General features: G+C 57.4%; 6 protein-coding genes across 8 annotated transcripts in view; 3 read left to right on the top strand and 3 right to left on the bottom strand.

Moving 5' to 3' along the window:
* The window catches only part of LOC126579598 (xenotropic and polytropic retrovirus receptor 1), a 7,589-nt gene extending 5,275 nt beyond the window's left edge, over positions 1–2,314 (bottom strand). The window contains exon 1 of the mRNA XM_050243049.1: positions 2,030–2,314. The gene's annotated coding sequence lies outside the window, so the exon portion shown is untranslated. The remainder of the gene's footprint in view (positions 1–2,029) is intronic.
* A 457-nt stretch (positions 2,315–2,771) lies between these two features.
* On the top strand, positions 2,772–6,893 carry LOC126580014 (pyridoxal-dependent decarboxylase domain-containing protein 1). Its single transcript, XM_050243844.1, has 7 exons — positions 2,772–3,078; positions 3,166–4,074; positions 4,188–4,463; positions 4,572–4,640; positions 4,736–5,355; positions 5,452–5,766; positions 5,872–6,893. The coding sequence occupies exons 1-7, from the start codon at positions 2,962–2,964 to the stop codon at positions 6,206–6,208; spliced, it is 2,643 nt and encodes an 880-aa protein (XP_050099801.1). The 5' UTR covers positions 2,772–2,961; the 3' UTR covers positions 6,209–6,893.
* An 81-nt stretch (positions 6,894–6,974) lies between these two features.
* Positions 6,975–8,377, top strand: LOC126580015 (uncharacterized). Its single transcript, XM_050243845.1, has 2 exons — positions 6,975–7,087; positions 7,206–8,377. Exon 2 carries the CDS (start codon positions 7,320–7,322, stop codon positions 8,271–8,273), a length of 954 nt encoding a protein of 317 aa, XP_050099802.1. The 5' UTR covers positions 6,975–7,087; positions 7,206–7,319; the 3' UTR covers positions 8,274–8,377.
* Positions 8,378–8,554: 177 nt separating this feature from the next.
* Positions 8,555–9,609, bottom strand: LOC126580017 (UPF0184 protein AAEL002161). The gene is made up of 2 exons (XM_050243847.1): positions 9,015–9,609; positions 8,555–8,929 (listed from the first exon to the last, which is right to left on the bottom strand). Exons 1-2 carry the CDS (start codon positions 9,157–9,159, stop codon positions 8,691–8,693), a joined length of 384 nt encoding a protein of 127 aa, XP_050099804.1. The 5' UTR covers positions 9,160–9,609; the 3' UTR covers positions 8,555–8,690.
* On the bottom strand, positions 9,604–10,382 carry LOC126580016 (uncharacterized). The gene is made up of 2 exons (XM_050243846.1): positions 9,939–10,382; positions 9,604–9,860 (listed from the first exon to the last, which is right to left on the bottom strand). The coding sequence occupies exons 1-2, from the start codon at positions 10,356–10,358 to the stop codon at positions 9,618–9,620; spliced, it is 663 nt and encodes a 220-aa protein (XP_050099803.1). The 5' UTR covers positions 10,359–10,382; the 3' UTR covers positions 9,604–9,617.
* A 214-nt stretch (positions 10,383–10,596) lies between these two features.
* LOC126579809 (treacle protein) overlaps positions 10,597–15,000 on the top strand; it is a 6,356-nt gene continuing 1,952 nt past the window's right edge. Inside the window, exons 1-3 of one of the 3 annotated variants that reach the window (XM_050243438.1) lie at positions 10,597–11,278; positions 11,360–13,608; positions 13,732–15,000. The exon at positions 13,732–15,000 is cut by the window's right edge and continues 1,952 nt beyond it. In XM_050243438.1, the coding sequence (XP_050099395.1) occupies positions 11,370–13,608; positions 13,732–15,000 (3,508 nt within the window). In that variant the 5' untranslated portion in view covers positions 10,597–11,278; positions 11,360–11,369. Of the gene's footprint in view, positions 11,279–11,359 lie in introns of all 3 variants that reach the window. The other 2 variants (XM_050243437.1, XM_050243436.1) reach the window with 2 other exon arrangements.

The raw sequence follows: 15,000 nt of genomic DNA, 5'->3' as shown, positions 1-15,000 counted from the left end.
GTTCCGTGAGGTCAAGGGCCGTTGGCGACGCAACAGAGCTTGTGCAGGCGGGCGGTCAGTTGGTCAGGGACAGTTTGTGTCACCGAGCACCGAGCACACTGAGGGTGTTGTTTGCCATCTCCAACTAGTGGCTCCCTCGTGGGTTGAGTTGATGCACACCTCTTCAAAACGCGCGCGGAAGTGCAATTCCCGCACGGTCACGATATGGTCACGCCGTCGTTCAACTGGCCTGGAGGGGCTAAGCGGCGTGCGCGCCGTCGATGGTGCTGCTGCTGCTGCTGGTTGGTGTGTTCTCGTTTGATAAAACACACGCGCGCGAGGGGCGCGATCGCGGCTCGCGCGCCGTTTGGTTCGTGATTTCGTTGTTTGCACGATCTGCGAACCCTTCCGCTGGCCACGCCACCCCCCATGGCAATGGCCGTGGGACGTTTGGGGGGGGGGGGGGGGGGGGGTTTCGGCACGCGGCGCCACCGCCCCACCAAAACCGGAATCCCGGTCCCGCAGCTAGCGCGCTCGGTAACCAGTGGGAGGCTGCACAGGCTGCACCATGGGGGGAGCACGCGGCTACCAGGCGAACGTACAATGCACACGAAAGATTTATGCATTCTGCAGCGGGGTGGCTGGCTGGCGCTAAATCGGGAACAGGTTTTTAGCGTTGCTGGTACGAAAGAAGGGGTTCCGGGTCCGGGTGCCAGAGGGTCCAAGCGCAAACACTGCTGCGACCGACCGACTGTTGTCCGGGAGAGGGGGGGGGGGGGGGGGGCGAGCGCATCTTATCTTGATTGCAATTATGCTCGCCATAAATCCCGGAATGGGACACCCGATCCCTCCCTCTCTCGCTCTCTCTCTCTCTCTCTCTCTCTCTCTCCCTCTCTCTCTCTCTCTCTCTCTCTGTATTTTGCTCTTGCCGACTTTGGTTGACCACCTCCGATTTTTCAGCATTTGTTCTGCCATGAGAATGGAGTTGTGTTCACCGCCCCCACCTCGGCTAAAACTTCAAGGAGAAGAGCGAGCTCTTCGATGTCGCCACCGCGGTCCTGGTATGTGTCGGTCGCGCTCAAATCACGAAAGATAATGGTGCATTCGTAATGCGCTGTCCTCCGCGCGACACCTGACAACAACATGCAGGTGAGGGGGGCGAGGGGGGGCTTCCTGCAGCGCCTTCCTCCTACCCCGTTCCCCGTTGGTAGGGAACGCGGAATTAACAATTTAAAACCGACCATTTGATGGGCATGGCCATACCGCGGTGTGCGCCTGCGGTTGTGACGCGATAAGCTCCCGTTGGCTCACGTGTACGAATGTAAAATGCAGGCGGGTGGACCGGTGTACCGTGGCCGTGTACCGTGAGTTGCAAAATGCCCAGCTCCCATCGTTCGAGCTGGAGTGCTGTGGCCCTGCGCGGTACACCTCCTCTTTGCGGTCTTTGAAGGGCGGCTTAGTAACGGCAACTGAGGCGTTCAATCAGCGCAATCAGCGCACCTAAACCAAGCCGAGGCACCGCGTGTACTAATGCAGCAGCCACAGGGAGGACGTTCCGTCCGGTGTCCGGCTACGGTTCGCGATCACCAGTTTGGTTGACATCTCACGGTCAGCCGTCGATAAGCAAAGACACCGCAGATGGTGCGCAGAGGAGCAGGGCGGCAGGGTTACGAGATCACCCTCTTCCTCTCTTTGGACCGCCCAACCAGGCGGGTGGGGGAGGTGGCAGGCTGTGTAGACAAAACTTATCTCAATCGCGATAGCCCGCGTTGTGCCCTCGAAGCCCTCGGTGGTTTTGTATGTAGGACTATAGCACAAAGGCAGCAACAGCGTGGTGAAGCGCGGTAGGCTTATTAGAAATCGTGTCGCGCTGCTTAACAAAACATCCAGCGCAGAATCGCTGGCGGGTTCGCTGGCTGGCTGGCTGGTTGCAATCTTCCAAAAAAACGATCCAACCAATAAGCCGCCCAGTTTGTCCATTCGCTAGTCGTCCAGTCCGGAGCGCAGGTTCTCGGGTGGGCTACCAGCACGCCAGCATGCTCTCACTTACTTTGTCAGCCAGCCAGATAACGAAGAGATCTCGTCCGGATGGTAACCGTCTGGTGATGGTGGTCCGATCCGGTGCTGTTTCAGGGCGCCAGGAGCAGAAACAAAAACACCGTCGTCGTTGGTCGTCGTTGTTACAGATCACAACACTACACGCTGCGTGGACTACTAGGGGGAAAAAAAACCAACCTCGCCAGTGGGATACTAGCCAATCAACACAACGGAAAACGAGACAAACAAACCGAAGGGAACGAAATAAACAAAAGCCAACCCACAACGGCACAGCAAGTCCGCGTCGCGCGAGACGAGAGACGAGAGAAGGCGAGGCGAACACACAAAAAAAAATGTCCATGCAGCAAAATCATCCAATCATCATTACAATCGGTTATAACCGATAATCATAATCGGGTTTCATGAGAAACCCCTAAAATTATGCAATTTTGGTAGAGTTGTAGTTTTAACTGAAGCGTTTTACATGCGCGGGTGGCCGCACCGTGGCCTCCATTTACGGGGGAGCTAATTCGGTGATGGATTTTTTGCATTGCGAGCGCTCACCTCGAAAGCCTCGATCGGCAACGGAACTGGAGATTGGGAACGCGGACAATCATTTACCACAGCGGATCGGGGTTACCACAGTTGCTGCAGCTGTTGTGCCTGTGTTGCGTGCGTGCGTGCCGTGTGCGTGTGCCGCGCTCGCCTTCTCGCTGTCTCGCTTGCCTCTCTCTTTCTCTCGTGTTCTCGGGGAACGGAACGAGAACGGCTACTTTGCGCGGCCAACAGCTACTGGAAGGGGTGACGTGTTTTGCCACATATTTTGGGGAGTTTGGGTGTCGCCCGGTTCCCGTAGACGATCGACCGGGACAGCTGGGTAAATAGTGCCGCGAACCGTTAAATAACCACCCCGCCCGCATCGTCGGCGTACGGAAGGAGCACGAGATGGAGAACGAGCAGGTAGAAGGTGACACGCTGGCGCAGGGACAAACCCGGGAGCAGCCCGTCCGCAGCGCCAGCCAGCAGCAGCAGCAGCAACCGAATGAGATTGCGGCCGCAAACGTAAGTGTGTCCTAGGGCCCCCCCTGCACTGTGCGCTAGCTTTGTTTCATCATCGCCCCACCATTTCCATTCCCATCACCACGGTAGGTGCGCTCCAGCTTGGCCGAAATCGAAACACAAACGTCGCATCTGCTGAACCGACTGGAGAACGTACGGAACACGTCACAGAAGCGGGTGACGGGCGAACAGGCGCTGACGGTGCCGTCACCGTCGCAGCAACCGTCACTGCCGCCGGCGGGTACATCGGAGGGTGACCGGCCATCACAGCGATCGCGGAATGACGGACCACCGAAGCGGACAACTGCCGAGGTGATGGACCTGTTGGAGCGGCTGCTGCTCCGCTCGGTCAGCAATGGCAGCACGGTTGACGAGGAGGAGCAGGACGAGTACGTTCTGCCACCGCTGGACGAGGTGTCCCATTTGGCCGTGCTGCAGCATGCCACCACCGCCTACCTGTGCTCGCTCGAGCGTCAGCAGCTCGTCCGGGCTGCCGCCCGTCTCGCATCGGACGCGCTCAGCTGGCAGGCGTCGCTGTTCAAATTCCCCATTGCGTACGGCACCGGCTACTATCGGGACGATGGCGAGTGCGTGCTGCAGGCACTGCGGATGGCACTGGTCAACCAGCTGAACGACAATCGGCTGCAGCGCGTGCAGAGCGCCGCCATCTATCTGTCGGAGATGGGGCACATGTTCACGATGCAGCACGCCTGCCGGTACCTCGGTCTGCCCATCGCCTGCATCCGGGTGGTGCCGTGCGTCAGGACCGGCGATGCGGCCGGCCAAATGGATCTCGAAGAGCTGGAACGGCACATAACGGGCGACGTGGCGGACGGGTGGCAGCCACTGTTTGTGATGGCCACTGCCGGTTCCCCGATAACGGGCGCATCCGACAACATTACGCTGCTGAGCGTGATTTGCGCTACGCACAAGATTTGGCTGCACTGTCAGGGGAACGGGCTGGCCGCCTTCGCCCTCTCCGACCACTTCACACCAAACGTAGGTTCCGTAAAGCCCGCCCATCAAACCAGGAGTTTCCGGAGGCTGTGCGCGGATTTGCACTCACCGTTTTCGTCTCTTTTCTTCGCTCTCCCCTCTCAAATCTCGACCAGCCCAAAACTATGCCCACCTCCTTGACGCTCAGCCTCAACAGTTGGCTGGGCGTGTCCGGCCTGCCGACGGTGCTCGTCTACCAGCCGTCCCGCAACCGTGTGTCGACGTTCTTCGACAACGATCCGGTGACGGCAAATCGCATCAACTGTCTCGGTACCTGGTCCGCGTTGCAGGTGCTCGGCAGTGACGCGATCACGGACCGCATCTTTGCCGCGTTCGACTCCTGCCGATCGCTGTGCCAGCTGCTGCACGAAATCGAAGGAATAAGTGTGCTGGTAAGCTGCCACTTGCCACCCGCAAGCAAAGCAGACGACAGATAACGCTTGCTCAAACGCCGCATTCATTCACTACTCTGTTTTTTCGTTTCGATTTCTCCGCTGCAGAGCAAGGTGCTGCCGGGGGGCTCGAGCGAGGAGTATCGAGCCATGCTCGCCGGTGCAACCAGATATAATGTAAGTGGCCATGGTACAGGGTGGTAGGTGATGTGTAGCATCTCTAAGCTCAGTTGGGCTGCGGAATCCCCCCCGCCTAATTTCCCTGTTTGCAGGAGCTGTTCACACTGGGTGTGCCGACGGTCGTGTTTCAATTTGATGGGCGCAGCGCGGTATCGGGCGAACAGCAGCCAGCAGCGGAGCCGCACCCTTCGTTGGTCTCTTCGCCCAACGACACTGCGGAGGCGTGCATCGAAAAGACGGCCGCCAATGCGGGTTACTACGACCGGCTCAACACCTGGCTCGGCCAGATACTGATGCGTGACTGTCCACCGCTGGCGCTCGAACTGATTGAACACGAGAATAATGGAATCTGCCTGCGTTACTATCCGTTCCTGCCCGGCTACGGTGAGCAGTTGGTCGGGCGGGTACCGAAGCTGCTCAGTGAGGCCGGCCAGTGTATTCGCACGCAGTGTGACATCCTGCATGCTACCATCCAACACCGGGTGCGCTTCCACCGGTTGGTCGAAGCGAGCGGCTCGCTACGCCCGATCGAACTGCACGACTGGGCCGGGCTCGGTGGGGTGCAGTACGTGCCGGAGGGCTGGGACGCGATGCTCACCGATCAGACCAAGGCCGAGCTGAACAAGCTCAACTCGGCCCTGGTCGATGAGCTGCAGCAGACGGATGGTGCGTTTTCGCTCGGCGAGAGCAGTGATGGGCTGATCTGCGTCCGGTGAGTATCATAGCCCCGGGGGGGCTTCCCGGGCGCCGTGTTTTTGCAGCCGTCACTAATCGTCTCTGCTCTCGTCTCGCCTGCTTCGCATCGCAGGTTCGGCATGGTGACGAGCGAGACGGATATCGAGGAGCTGCTGGATCTGGTGGTCAGCACTGCCCGGTCGATACAAGAGCATTCCAAGATCCTGGACACGATGTCGGAGATTCTGAAGAAGGGCATCGAGGCGGCAACGATGGACCTGCAGCGCGAGGCAGAGGAAAAGCTGTGGCAGGAGGGTATCCTGCGGCAAGTGCCGCTGGTTGGCCGGGTCGTGAACTGGTGGTCGCCGGTTGCCAAGGAAACTGGCATGAAGGGTCGCAGCCTCAACCTAACGCAGGGCGTCGTCGAGAGCACGGAAAACATCTACAAGTAAGCGCGTTTCGGTGCACCACCAGCACCACCACCACCACCACTTTCCCTTTTTTTTTTGCCATGCTAAACGATTTGAATGGCTTTTACCGCCCGCCCCCACAGATACCATATGCAGATGACACCGAAGACGTCGACTGGGCTGGGTGGCAGCAAGGGACCACCGGCACCGCTGGTGCAGAAGCCGATCGGTGTGATCGCCGACGACACCCAGCCGTTCCATTCGGTCAACGCTAGCTCGAGCACCGAGCATTCAAGCAGCGGTAGCAACAGCAACATTCCACCGGCTCTTACCAAACTGGTCCCATCACCAACGTCGATGCTAGCGGGCATGGCCAAACCGGATGCGATGGAACACACGGCGGTTCAAGGAGGAGGAGAAAAAGGAGAAGATGGTGGCACAGCGGTGGCCGGTGGTGGTGGTGCGGCAAAAGAAACGTAAATCGCAGAATGGAACCGCGCACCCCCTTGCAGCAGCAGCAGCAGCAGCAGCAGCAGCAGCAGCAGTGACACTGATCAGCAATAATTGACCGTTTTTACCAAAGCATCTGATCAGCAATAATGAACCGTTTTACGCAGTTTAACCGAATATGCATTATTTGTTGAGTTGAACGTAGAATTGCAGAAAGGAATTGGCCTGTAGGAGGAACAAGAGAGGAATTATATCTTCTGGAAAGAAGGAAAAGGATAAGGAAGCAAGGAGCAGGTTATTCTAGGGCTAGTAGGGAGCAAATGGGCGTGCGTTGCGTACAGTTGTCGGTCGCTGAGACCGACGCAGTTGGCGGTCGAGAGTGAAGTTGGTGAATGAGTAGCGCTACAAGCAGTTAGAAAGTGGTGCAGGTCTGACTCGTGCACAACCACCACAGACACACACACAGACACACAGACACTTTGCGTATTTCACCTGTAATTCAAAAGCACGGTTCACGGAGCCCTATTACCACTACTCCTCCCCCCCCGGTAGCTGCTGTGTTCCGTTCTGTCCGTTCTCATTCACGCCGGTCATGGCAGCAGAGGATGGGGTGGCTGGCCGCTCACGCACTCAAATCCTTCCGCCTACTCGTTCACCTGTTACTACACGGAATATGTAAATAACGCGAATAAACGTCTTAATGCCTTCGCGAGAACCACTTTCGTCTATTTTGCGTTTCTAGTGCCCGATTTCGTATGAGATTTGTCAATGGGGCAGCAGGCAGTGGATTATTTATTAACAGCGCCTAGTGATAGTGTACACACACTGTTGTCCTCGCGGTTTGTATGGGATGTAGCTCGGGCCTAATCGAATTATCGCTCCTCGCATCCGCATCTCCGGTGTGGCTGGGTAAGTACGTACGCGGGTTTCGAGTGGGGAGATTAGGTCCGTCGAGTGAGTGAGACTATCAGCGAAAAGGGGTGGCGAAGGTCATTGTTTTGAAAAAAAAAAGGGTTTTCGTTTCCAGATCGGTCCGTGCGGCAATTTCTGGCATTTCGAGCTGCCAGTGGACAGCAGGTAGCAGACCACATTGTGTACAGTGGCCCAGCGGAACATCGCGTAGCACGTGGCGTGGAGAGAAATGGGTCCTCGTAAGGTAATCATCGATCTGGATGCCGGTACCGACGATGCCTGGGCACTGCTGATGTTGCTAAGGGCGGAGAAACGCTACAACCTGCAGGTGATCGCGATCACCTGCGTGCACGGGAACACCGATGTGGACAACGTGACCAGCAACGTGCTGCGCATCCTAACCGCCATCGATCGGACGGACGTCCCGGTGTATCGCGGTTCATCGGAAGCACTGATAACGGCACAGAAGCGGGAACCACCGGAACAAGGATTCCACGGGTCCAACGGGTTTGGTGATATCGCGTTCGACCAACCGCAGATCGACCGGTCGCTGATCCGAGCGGAGCATGCGGTACTCGCTCTGCATCGCCTGCTGGTACAACACCCGGGCCAGCTGGCGGTGCTCTGCGTCGGCCCCCTGACGAACCTGGCGCTCTGCCTGAAGCTCTATCCGGCGGTGGCCACCCTGCTCGGTGAGCTTCACATCATGGGTGGCAATCGTTTGGGCGTGGGTAACGTGACGCGATCGGCTGAGTTTAACTTTTACGCGGACGCCGAAGCGGCCCAGATCGTGCTGGAGAAGGTACGTTGCCCGGTGACGCTGCTGCCATGGGAAACGTGCCAGACGCAGGCGCGCGCACTGCCGATGGAGTGGCGCCTAGAGCAGCTAGGGCAGCGGCCCGGTATCAACCGGGCCATCCCGATGCTGAATGAGATCGAGCGCAAGGTGTACCGGGGCAGGACCAGCTGGATGCCGTGTGATGCGTTTCTGGTAGCTGCCTTCATCCGGCCCGATATCATCGAACGGAGCGAACGGTTTCACGTGGACATTGAGCTGCATGGTACGCTCACCCGGGGCCAGATGGTGCTCGATCACTTGCAGTCAGTGCCGGAAAATGTGCGCATCGTGGACAAGCTCGACGACGAGGAGTTCCGTCAGTTGTGCCTTATGGCGACCGAATAGCACCATTCAAGCAGTGAGCGGGGACACGGCCAAACATATTCAATTTTCGACAGACTCGACAGAAAAGAAGATGATTCATTCAAATACAAAGAAGATACAAATCACGTGTTTTGCGATAAAGATAGAACTTGAATGAAAGAATACATGAGATGAATTTCTAAAATAATTTGTTCGTTAAAATATTAAAAGTGTTACACCACGTTACGCCAACGATATTTTAAAAGTGCACTTCCATGCTGATCCTTCTGCAGTATCGAAAGAATAAAAGGGAATCACCGGACTAATGAACGAAATAGAAGGTGATTTATTCCAATAAATAACGTTGTCCATGATCACCGGGTGCTAGGTCCATGCCACACACCCTGCACACCGACTGGGGGAGGGGGGGTCATTGTGTTAGCCACGAATCTGTTTACTCTAGCACTGTTCCATCGGTTGGGCTGGTGGTTCGGGTTGGTTGGAATCGTTACCGTCTTCGCCGGGCTCGCCCTGCTGCTGCGCCGCCTTACGACTATTTTCCTCTTTCAGTGCTTTGAGGGATTCGCGCTGCGACTCCAGCAAGAGCAACAGCTGCTCGTGCAGCGAATCATTCTTCTGCTCGATGTTATCCAGGGCTGAGCTCAGCGCATCCAGGCAATTGTTGATGGAATGGAACTCTAGACAGGAAAACGATGAAAAAAGGACACCAATTACTACCAGAAGCTTCACAGGTCCTGTCGATCAGCTCCATCCATCGCTCACCGGCGTCATCGGGATCAATTTCCTCTTCGTCGCCGGACAGGTTGTTTTCTTCGGGCGGATCCGCGGTTGGCTGGCTGACTTCGGGATCGGATCCTTCGGTTGCCCCCGGTGGGTTTTGCTTTCGTTCCTTCGGGTTAGGCACCATTCTCGATTCGACTGTTGTCCAACTGAATGTACACACGCACTCCCGTTTCCGTTTTGTTCTCTTCCGTTCTGCGGTGGTCACCTGATCACGGATTTGTTCGCTGTAAAGGGTTCGCTTTTGTTTTGTTTGTTTCGCGGGCAACAATTGACAGCTCTCGGAACACACATACACACACACACAGATGACAGTTCGGCACACAGTAAACAAAACAGCATAAACACACTGGGGGTTTTTGATCCACCAACCGTACAAAAACGGCCAACACCATTCACCCCTTTATTGCTCACATGTGCGGAACCGGACAGACCGCTGCAGCTTATGTTGGGCTTGCTTAATTCATGTACAAGCTCGCTTTACTCTACACTAGTTGCAGTTGCTACTACCATTACTACTACGACATCAGACGTCTTAAACACTCGCAAGACTCGCGGTGTTCTTCCCCCCGATCATCCCGATCATCACTGCGCCGGCAGGACGCCCTCGCTCTCGAGATGACGCTCGATTTCCAGCAAGCGCATGTTGACCCGGTGCACCGTTTCGAACTCTTTGCCCGTTAGAAAGATCGCAAGCGCCACATTGAACGAGAGCAGCAACGTCAGTGGCAGCGTAATCGGTCCCATAATCTTTCGCAATACCTGTAGCACCGCCTTGGGTTGCTCCGTCACCGAGGGCAGCCGGTATGTGAAGTGTCGGGTGGCAAACTGGAAGATAAAACGCGAAATATTAGTGCCGATTGGCACGGACTGGACTGTCGCCGATTAGGTGGCCGGGACGCGTACCATGAATGAGGATAATGGCACCAGCAGGAGGGGGTATGCGATGGAGAAGCCGGCCTGGATAGCGGCGGCTCGCGTCTGCAGACACACCGGGCACGCGTTCCGGCGCAGGATCACGTCGGGCTGCACGAACAGACCGTGAAACAGGGACGCCATAATAGCGGGCAGTGCGACCGCGGGCAGGTAGCTCGACAGGCGACCATAGCTACCCAGCCGCAGTGCCGTCCGGAAGTGGTTGTTGAGGTAGAACCCGGTCGCGACGGTGCTCGCCCCGAGGATGCCGGATGTGTAGAGCATCGGCCACACTTCGCCCTTATGCTCCCAACCTCTCACCAGCCGCTGAAAGTAGCTGACCGCTTCTTCCTCGCTCAACCGGACGGCGTCCGCCGGGATTTCACTGCCTTTCTTCTGTAACAGCGCCATCGGATCGCCGCCCCGTTATCGCATTCGCACCACAACAAAGTCCAGGTGACAGAAGCAGCACGGGGGGGAGGGTAGGGTTGATATTTTGACCGTTCACCAGTTCACATTAACCGCAACAGCTCACTTGACGTTTGTCCACACTACGAGAACCGCGGCAATGCGAACCCGTTACACGCAGCGGCTGACTTTTGAACGGATTTCAAGTTTTTCCGTCACCCACCGCCACCATTTTCTCTAGGAGGGAAAATTTGCGTGTGGTTTTCCGAGTACGCTTTTCCGCTCCGAATATCTGCTTGAGAATATGGCCGGATATTATTGTGTTTGCAACTATCCACAATGATTGAGAATATTCATCCTCCGCTGCATCGGATCGCTCACGCGGTTGACCCACATTCGTTCCCGACTAGGTGGCTGCCGTGGCCAGGCGTCATCGCTTTCTCCTGGAGTGCTTACACGGATTGTCCCAGGTAGCGATGGTCCAGTTTTAAGACATCCTCGCTGAACGTTCCGCGCCATGTTCATAATGTGCGTACGATGCGATTAAAAGTGTCCGGTATAGAAACGACCGCTTGTGCTTCGACACCCACCAGCTGGTGTCCTGCCTTGTTCCCTTCCCTACCCTGACACTCGCTTTGACCGGGAAGGATTTTAACTATCGAGCCAGCCTGCAATCAACATACCATATACGTTCTCGTTGGCCAATACACAACAATCAACTCTCCGGACAATCCGTTATCAGCCCCACGAGTGGTTAAGGTTAAGCTAGATAGATAACGCGCTGTCTCAGCTCGTCCGCAGATCCAAAGATCCGTTCCCCGAAAAAAAAAGAGGTCAAATTGACCGGCACGACCTTTTACCAGCAGGTAATGAGAGCGGGCAGGCAGGGGAATCTCTTTCAGTTGATTTCAATCCTTAAACAGGTAACGCATATGCACAGTAACGGACGTAACACACTATTGCTTGGTTTTGTTTTTGGTTTTTACTTTTTTTTCTGTTTTTAGAACCACAACAATGTCGGACGCGTACGCGATGCACGTGCTGAAGATCGCGGTGGCCCAGATCTGCCAGACGATTGGCTGGCACTCGACGCACACCACGACCATGGAGCTGCTGGTGGACGTAACACAGCACTTTCTGCGCGAGATTTCGCGCATCATGCACCGGTACAGTGAACTGTACAACCGCACCGAACCGAACCTGGACGATTTAGCGCTCGCGTACCGGGACATTGGCATCAATCTGCCGGAGATGCTCGAGTACATCGAGTTTGTGGATCCGATCCCGCTGTCGCTGGACGTACCGCGCTTTCCGGTACCGAAGGAGACGAACCTATGCTTTCTGAAGCCGGGCAGCAAGGAGGTGCTGACGCGGCCGATGCACATCCCCGAGTACCTACCGCCCATGCTGATCGAGGCGCCGGCCAGCGAGACCTGCGATCTCGGTGAGGACGGCACCGATGACGGTGCAGCGGGTGACGAAGCGGATGCGAACGGGGTGGCGAAAAGTGCGGACGCTCTGGTGGCTGCCCTATCGAGCGCCGTCGCCGCCGCTACAGTAAAGGCTACCGACGCGGTTACGGCGCTGCCAGCATCCGCCGAAGATGGGTCAATGTTGCCGGAGTCGATAGTGAACGAGGAAATCGAAATCCCAATGGAAACGCTAGAGGCGAAGAAACCAAAGCAGGAACCGGTGGCCAGCGAAGCACTCGACGGAGAGGCTTCGAAGTCCGATCCGTCCGAGCTGACGGCAGAGGCAAAACTGTTCCTTCCACCGCCACCGGTGCCCCCGGGGGCAGCGGGGGCAGTGCGTGAAGAAGGAAACACGAGCGAGGCGGCAGCAGCAGCAGCAGCAGCAGCAGGGGAGCAGAAAGCGAACGCAGCGAGCAAGACAGGCCAATCCAACGTGGCACCGTTAGAGGATGGGTCCGAAGGGCGACCAACGCGCGAAATTAGCAGTGTGATGATGACCACGTCCGGTTTCATCTCACCGGCCCGCGAAGGAAAACTACCCGACACGCGCATTCCCCAGATACCGGAGGACCGGCCTCCGAAACCGACGATCCACCAGCACCAGCAGTCACCACTGGCAGCTCCCGGAACCACTGGGCAATCGCCGGCACTGGCCACGGTGGCAGTCGGCGGTGGTAGCGGCCCGGGCAACAGTACACCGCTGGCGGGGGCCGCTAAAACGGACGCTTCACCAGCGCAGTTGCTGCTGGCAGGCACGAACAGCAAGCCACCGCTCGCTGACTACGATCCGAGCGCGCCAGCTTCTACGCACGGGCATGAGACATCGTTAGCCACGGATCAGCCGGCCGGGAAGAAGACCCGCAAGAAAATGCCCGACAAACAGAGGAAGAAATCGTCGAAGAAAGGGCACACCACCCTCCAGCATCCATTGCTCTTTGCTCCTACCGGTGGGCAACATAAACAAAGCCGGCCCGCGGATGACAGCGCAAACGCGATCGTACATGATCGGTCCAGTCGAGATGCCGAGGTTGGCATCGGCCCCACACCACCGGACCCGAACGTCACCGAAGTGGGAATGGGGTCCGGAGCGAATTTGTCTCTAGTGCCGACTACGCCTAGTACGCTGCCGATAGTTCGAGCTAGCAAAACTAACAAAGAGAGCATTCGAGCCGGGATGAAGAAACGCAAACCGTCCAAAGAATCGGATGCAGTTGTTCGCAAAGCAAGCAACACGAAGGGAGCACGACACCAGTCGGAGCTGTTGAGTGGCCACCCTCCGAGTGAGCAGCTGAAAGATAAAGTGTCGAAACGGCGTGCCAAGATGGCAAAGAAAGTGTTTTTGGGACGGATCAAGGAACAGGGTGGTCTAGTAGAGGGTGGTCCGCCACCGGAGTCCGCACCGCCGTTGATTCGTCCGGTCGGCTTTAGTACGGAGCCGACGACCCGCTACCTAGACGTGGAAGATCTGCACAAGGAGCAGCGTGGCTACGTCAGCGGCCACTTTCCTACCGACGGCACCCCGGCCACTATGTTTCCACTGAAGCCCGATGGGGGGGTAGGCAGCGGTGAGCCGCTAGCGGCTAGTGAGTCAACCACTGTACCCGGTAGGAACGAATCTGCAGCACTGGCGGCCGAGCAGCAGGCCAAACAGCTCAGTATGTTGCAGCTACTACATCCCAGCCTGGAGATAACACCGTCACCGTCGGCAGGCGCGACCTCGTTGAAGCCCGGCCCTGAACCCGGCCCCGCTACCCTGCCCCGAAAGATCATCAAAGCTAAACGTACGCATACCCAGTCGGTGGCGCGTGATACGCCCGATCGCGATGTCATTGTGATCGATGATGACCAATCTCCACCGCATCAGCAGCAACATCCTACCCCGCTAACTTCGCACTCTTTCGCAGGTGCCACCGGTGGTGGTGGTGGTGGTGGTGGTGGTAAGAAGCAGCGGAAGCAGCAACAGCAGCACCAGCACCAGCAGCAGCACCAAGCTCAACCGGCTGGTTTCATCGAACACAGTGCAGAGCAAACGCAGAGCGGGCTCGGCAGCCTACCATCGCCAGGTGCCAATCGTAACGCGTTTGGGGAGCTAAGCGGCGCACCGCCGGCGCAACAGAGGAAACCGAAGCGTCCCAAGCAGCAGAAACCACTGAAAGGTGGGGCGACAGCGGGCGAAGGGAAACGGGCCAAGGGGCCACCAGTGTTTGGTTCGCCACCAGTGTCCCCATCGTTCCGGTCCGGCTCCCCACTGGCCGAGCAACCATCGTCGGTACACTATGACCCGACACTGCCACCGGTACAGCCGATGGGCATGCCGTACTCCGACAACGCATCGCCTGCCCGGAGCCCCCGCAATCCGAATCCGTTCGCGTTCTACCCGAGCATACCGCGCTTCCCGGAGCCGGCGTTCCTGTACAACCGGTTCCTGAACCCGGCCGAGGCGCTACGGCCACAGATGCCGTTCGGCTTCGGTATGCTACCGTCCGGACCCGGTCTCATCCCGGAGCACGGCATATTTCCTTCGCCGCTCAGCCAGCTGGCGGCGGGCGGTCGCGGCTACCCACTTACGTCCAATCCGTTCAGTTTCCCCTCGATGGACCGGTTAAATGAGCTGAATTTGCTGCGCCGACCACGTCCACCGATTGGTGGTGGTGGTGGTGGTGGTGTTGGTGGTGCGTCTGGTACGTCCGCTTTGGGCAATGCACCCGGTGGTGCTGGTCTGGCGGCTCATGCCACTCACGGCAGCCTGATGAAACCCGACCGATTTGACGATACACTCGATCCGGAGACACTACTCGCCCAGACGCCGCTCGATCTGCAGAAATCCACTTGCAACGTGGCGCCACTGATGCCACCGTCACTGCAGCTCTTCCCATCGGTGGAGCTCGAGGCACCCGGCACCAAGGCGAAGGCTAAGCTGTCGGACAATAAAACGGAACCGTTGGCCGCTGGTTCCGGTGGTACACCGGACCAACAAATTGCTGGTGCCATAATGGACGATGTAGCAAGTGTTCCGATGGAACCGTCCGTTCACGCATCACGCAGCCGGAAGGAGCCGGACCAGGTGGTCATTCTGCCGGCGGCGAGTGTTTTGCCGGGTGCTAGCCCACCGCAACGCTCCCAGATGCTCGTGATCGACATTGACGACTCGGACGGTAGCCAGTCGACCACGG

This window comes from Anopheles aquasalis, chromosome Y, assembly GCF_943734665.1.
Source record: "Anopheles aquasalis chromosome Y, idAnoAquaMG_Q_19, whole genome shotgun sequence".
Lineage (NCBI taxonomy): Eukaryota > Metazoa > Arthropoda > Insecta > Diptera > Culicidae > Anopheles > Anopheles aquasalis.
This window is presented reverse-complemented; position numbering and strand designations above follow the sequence as displayed.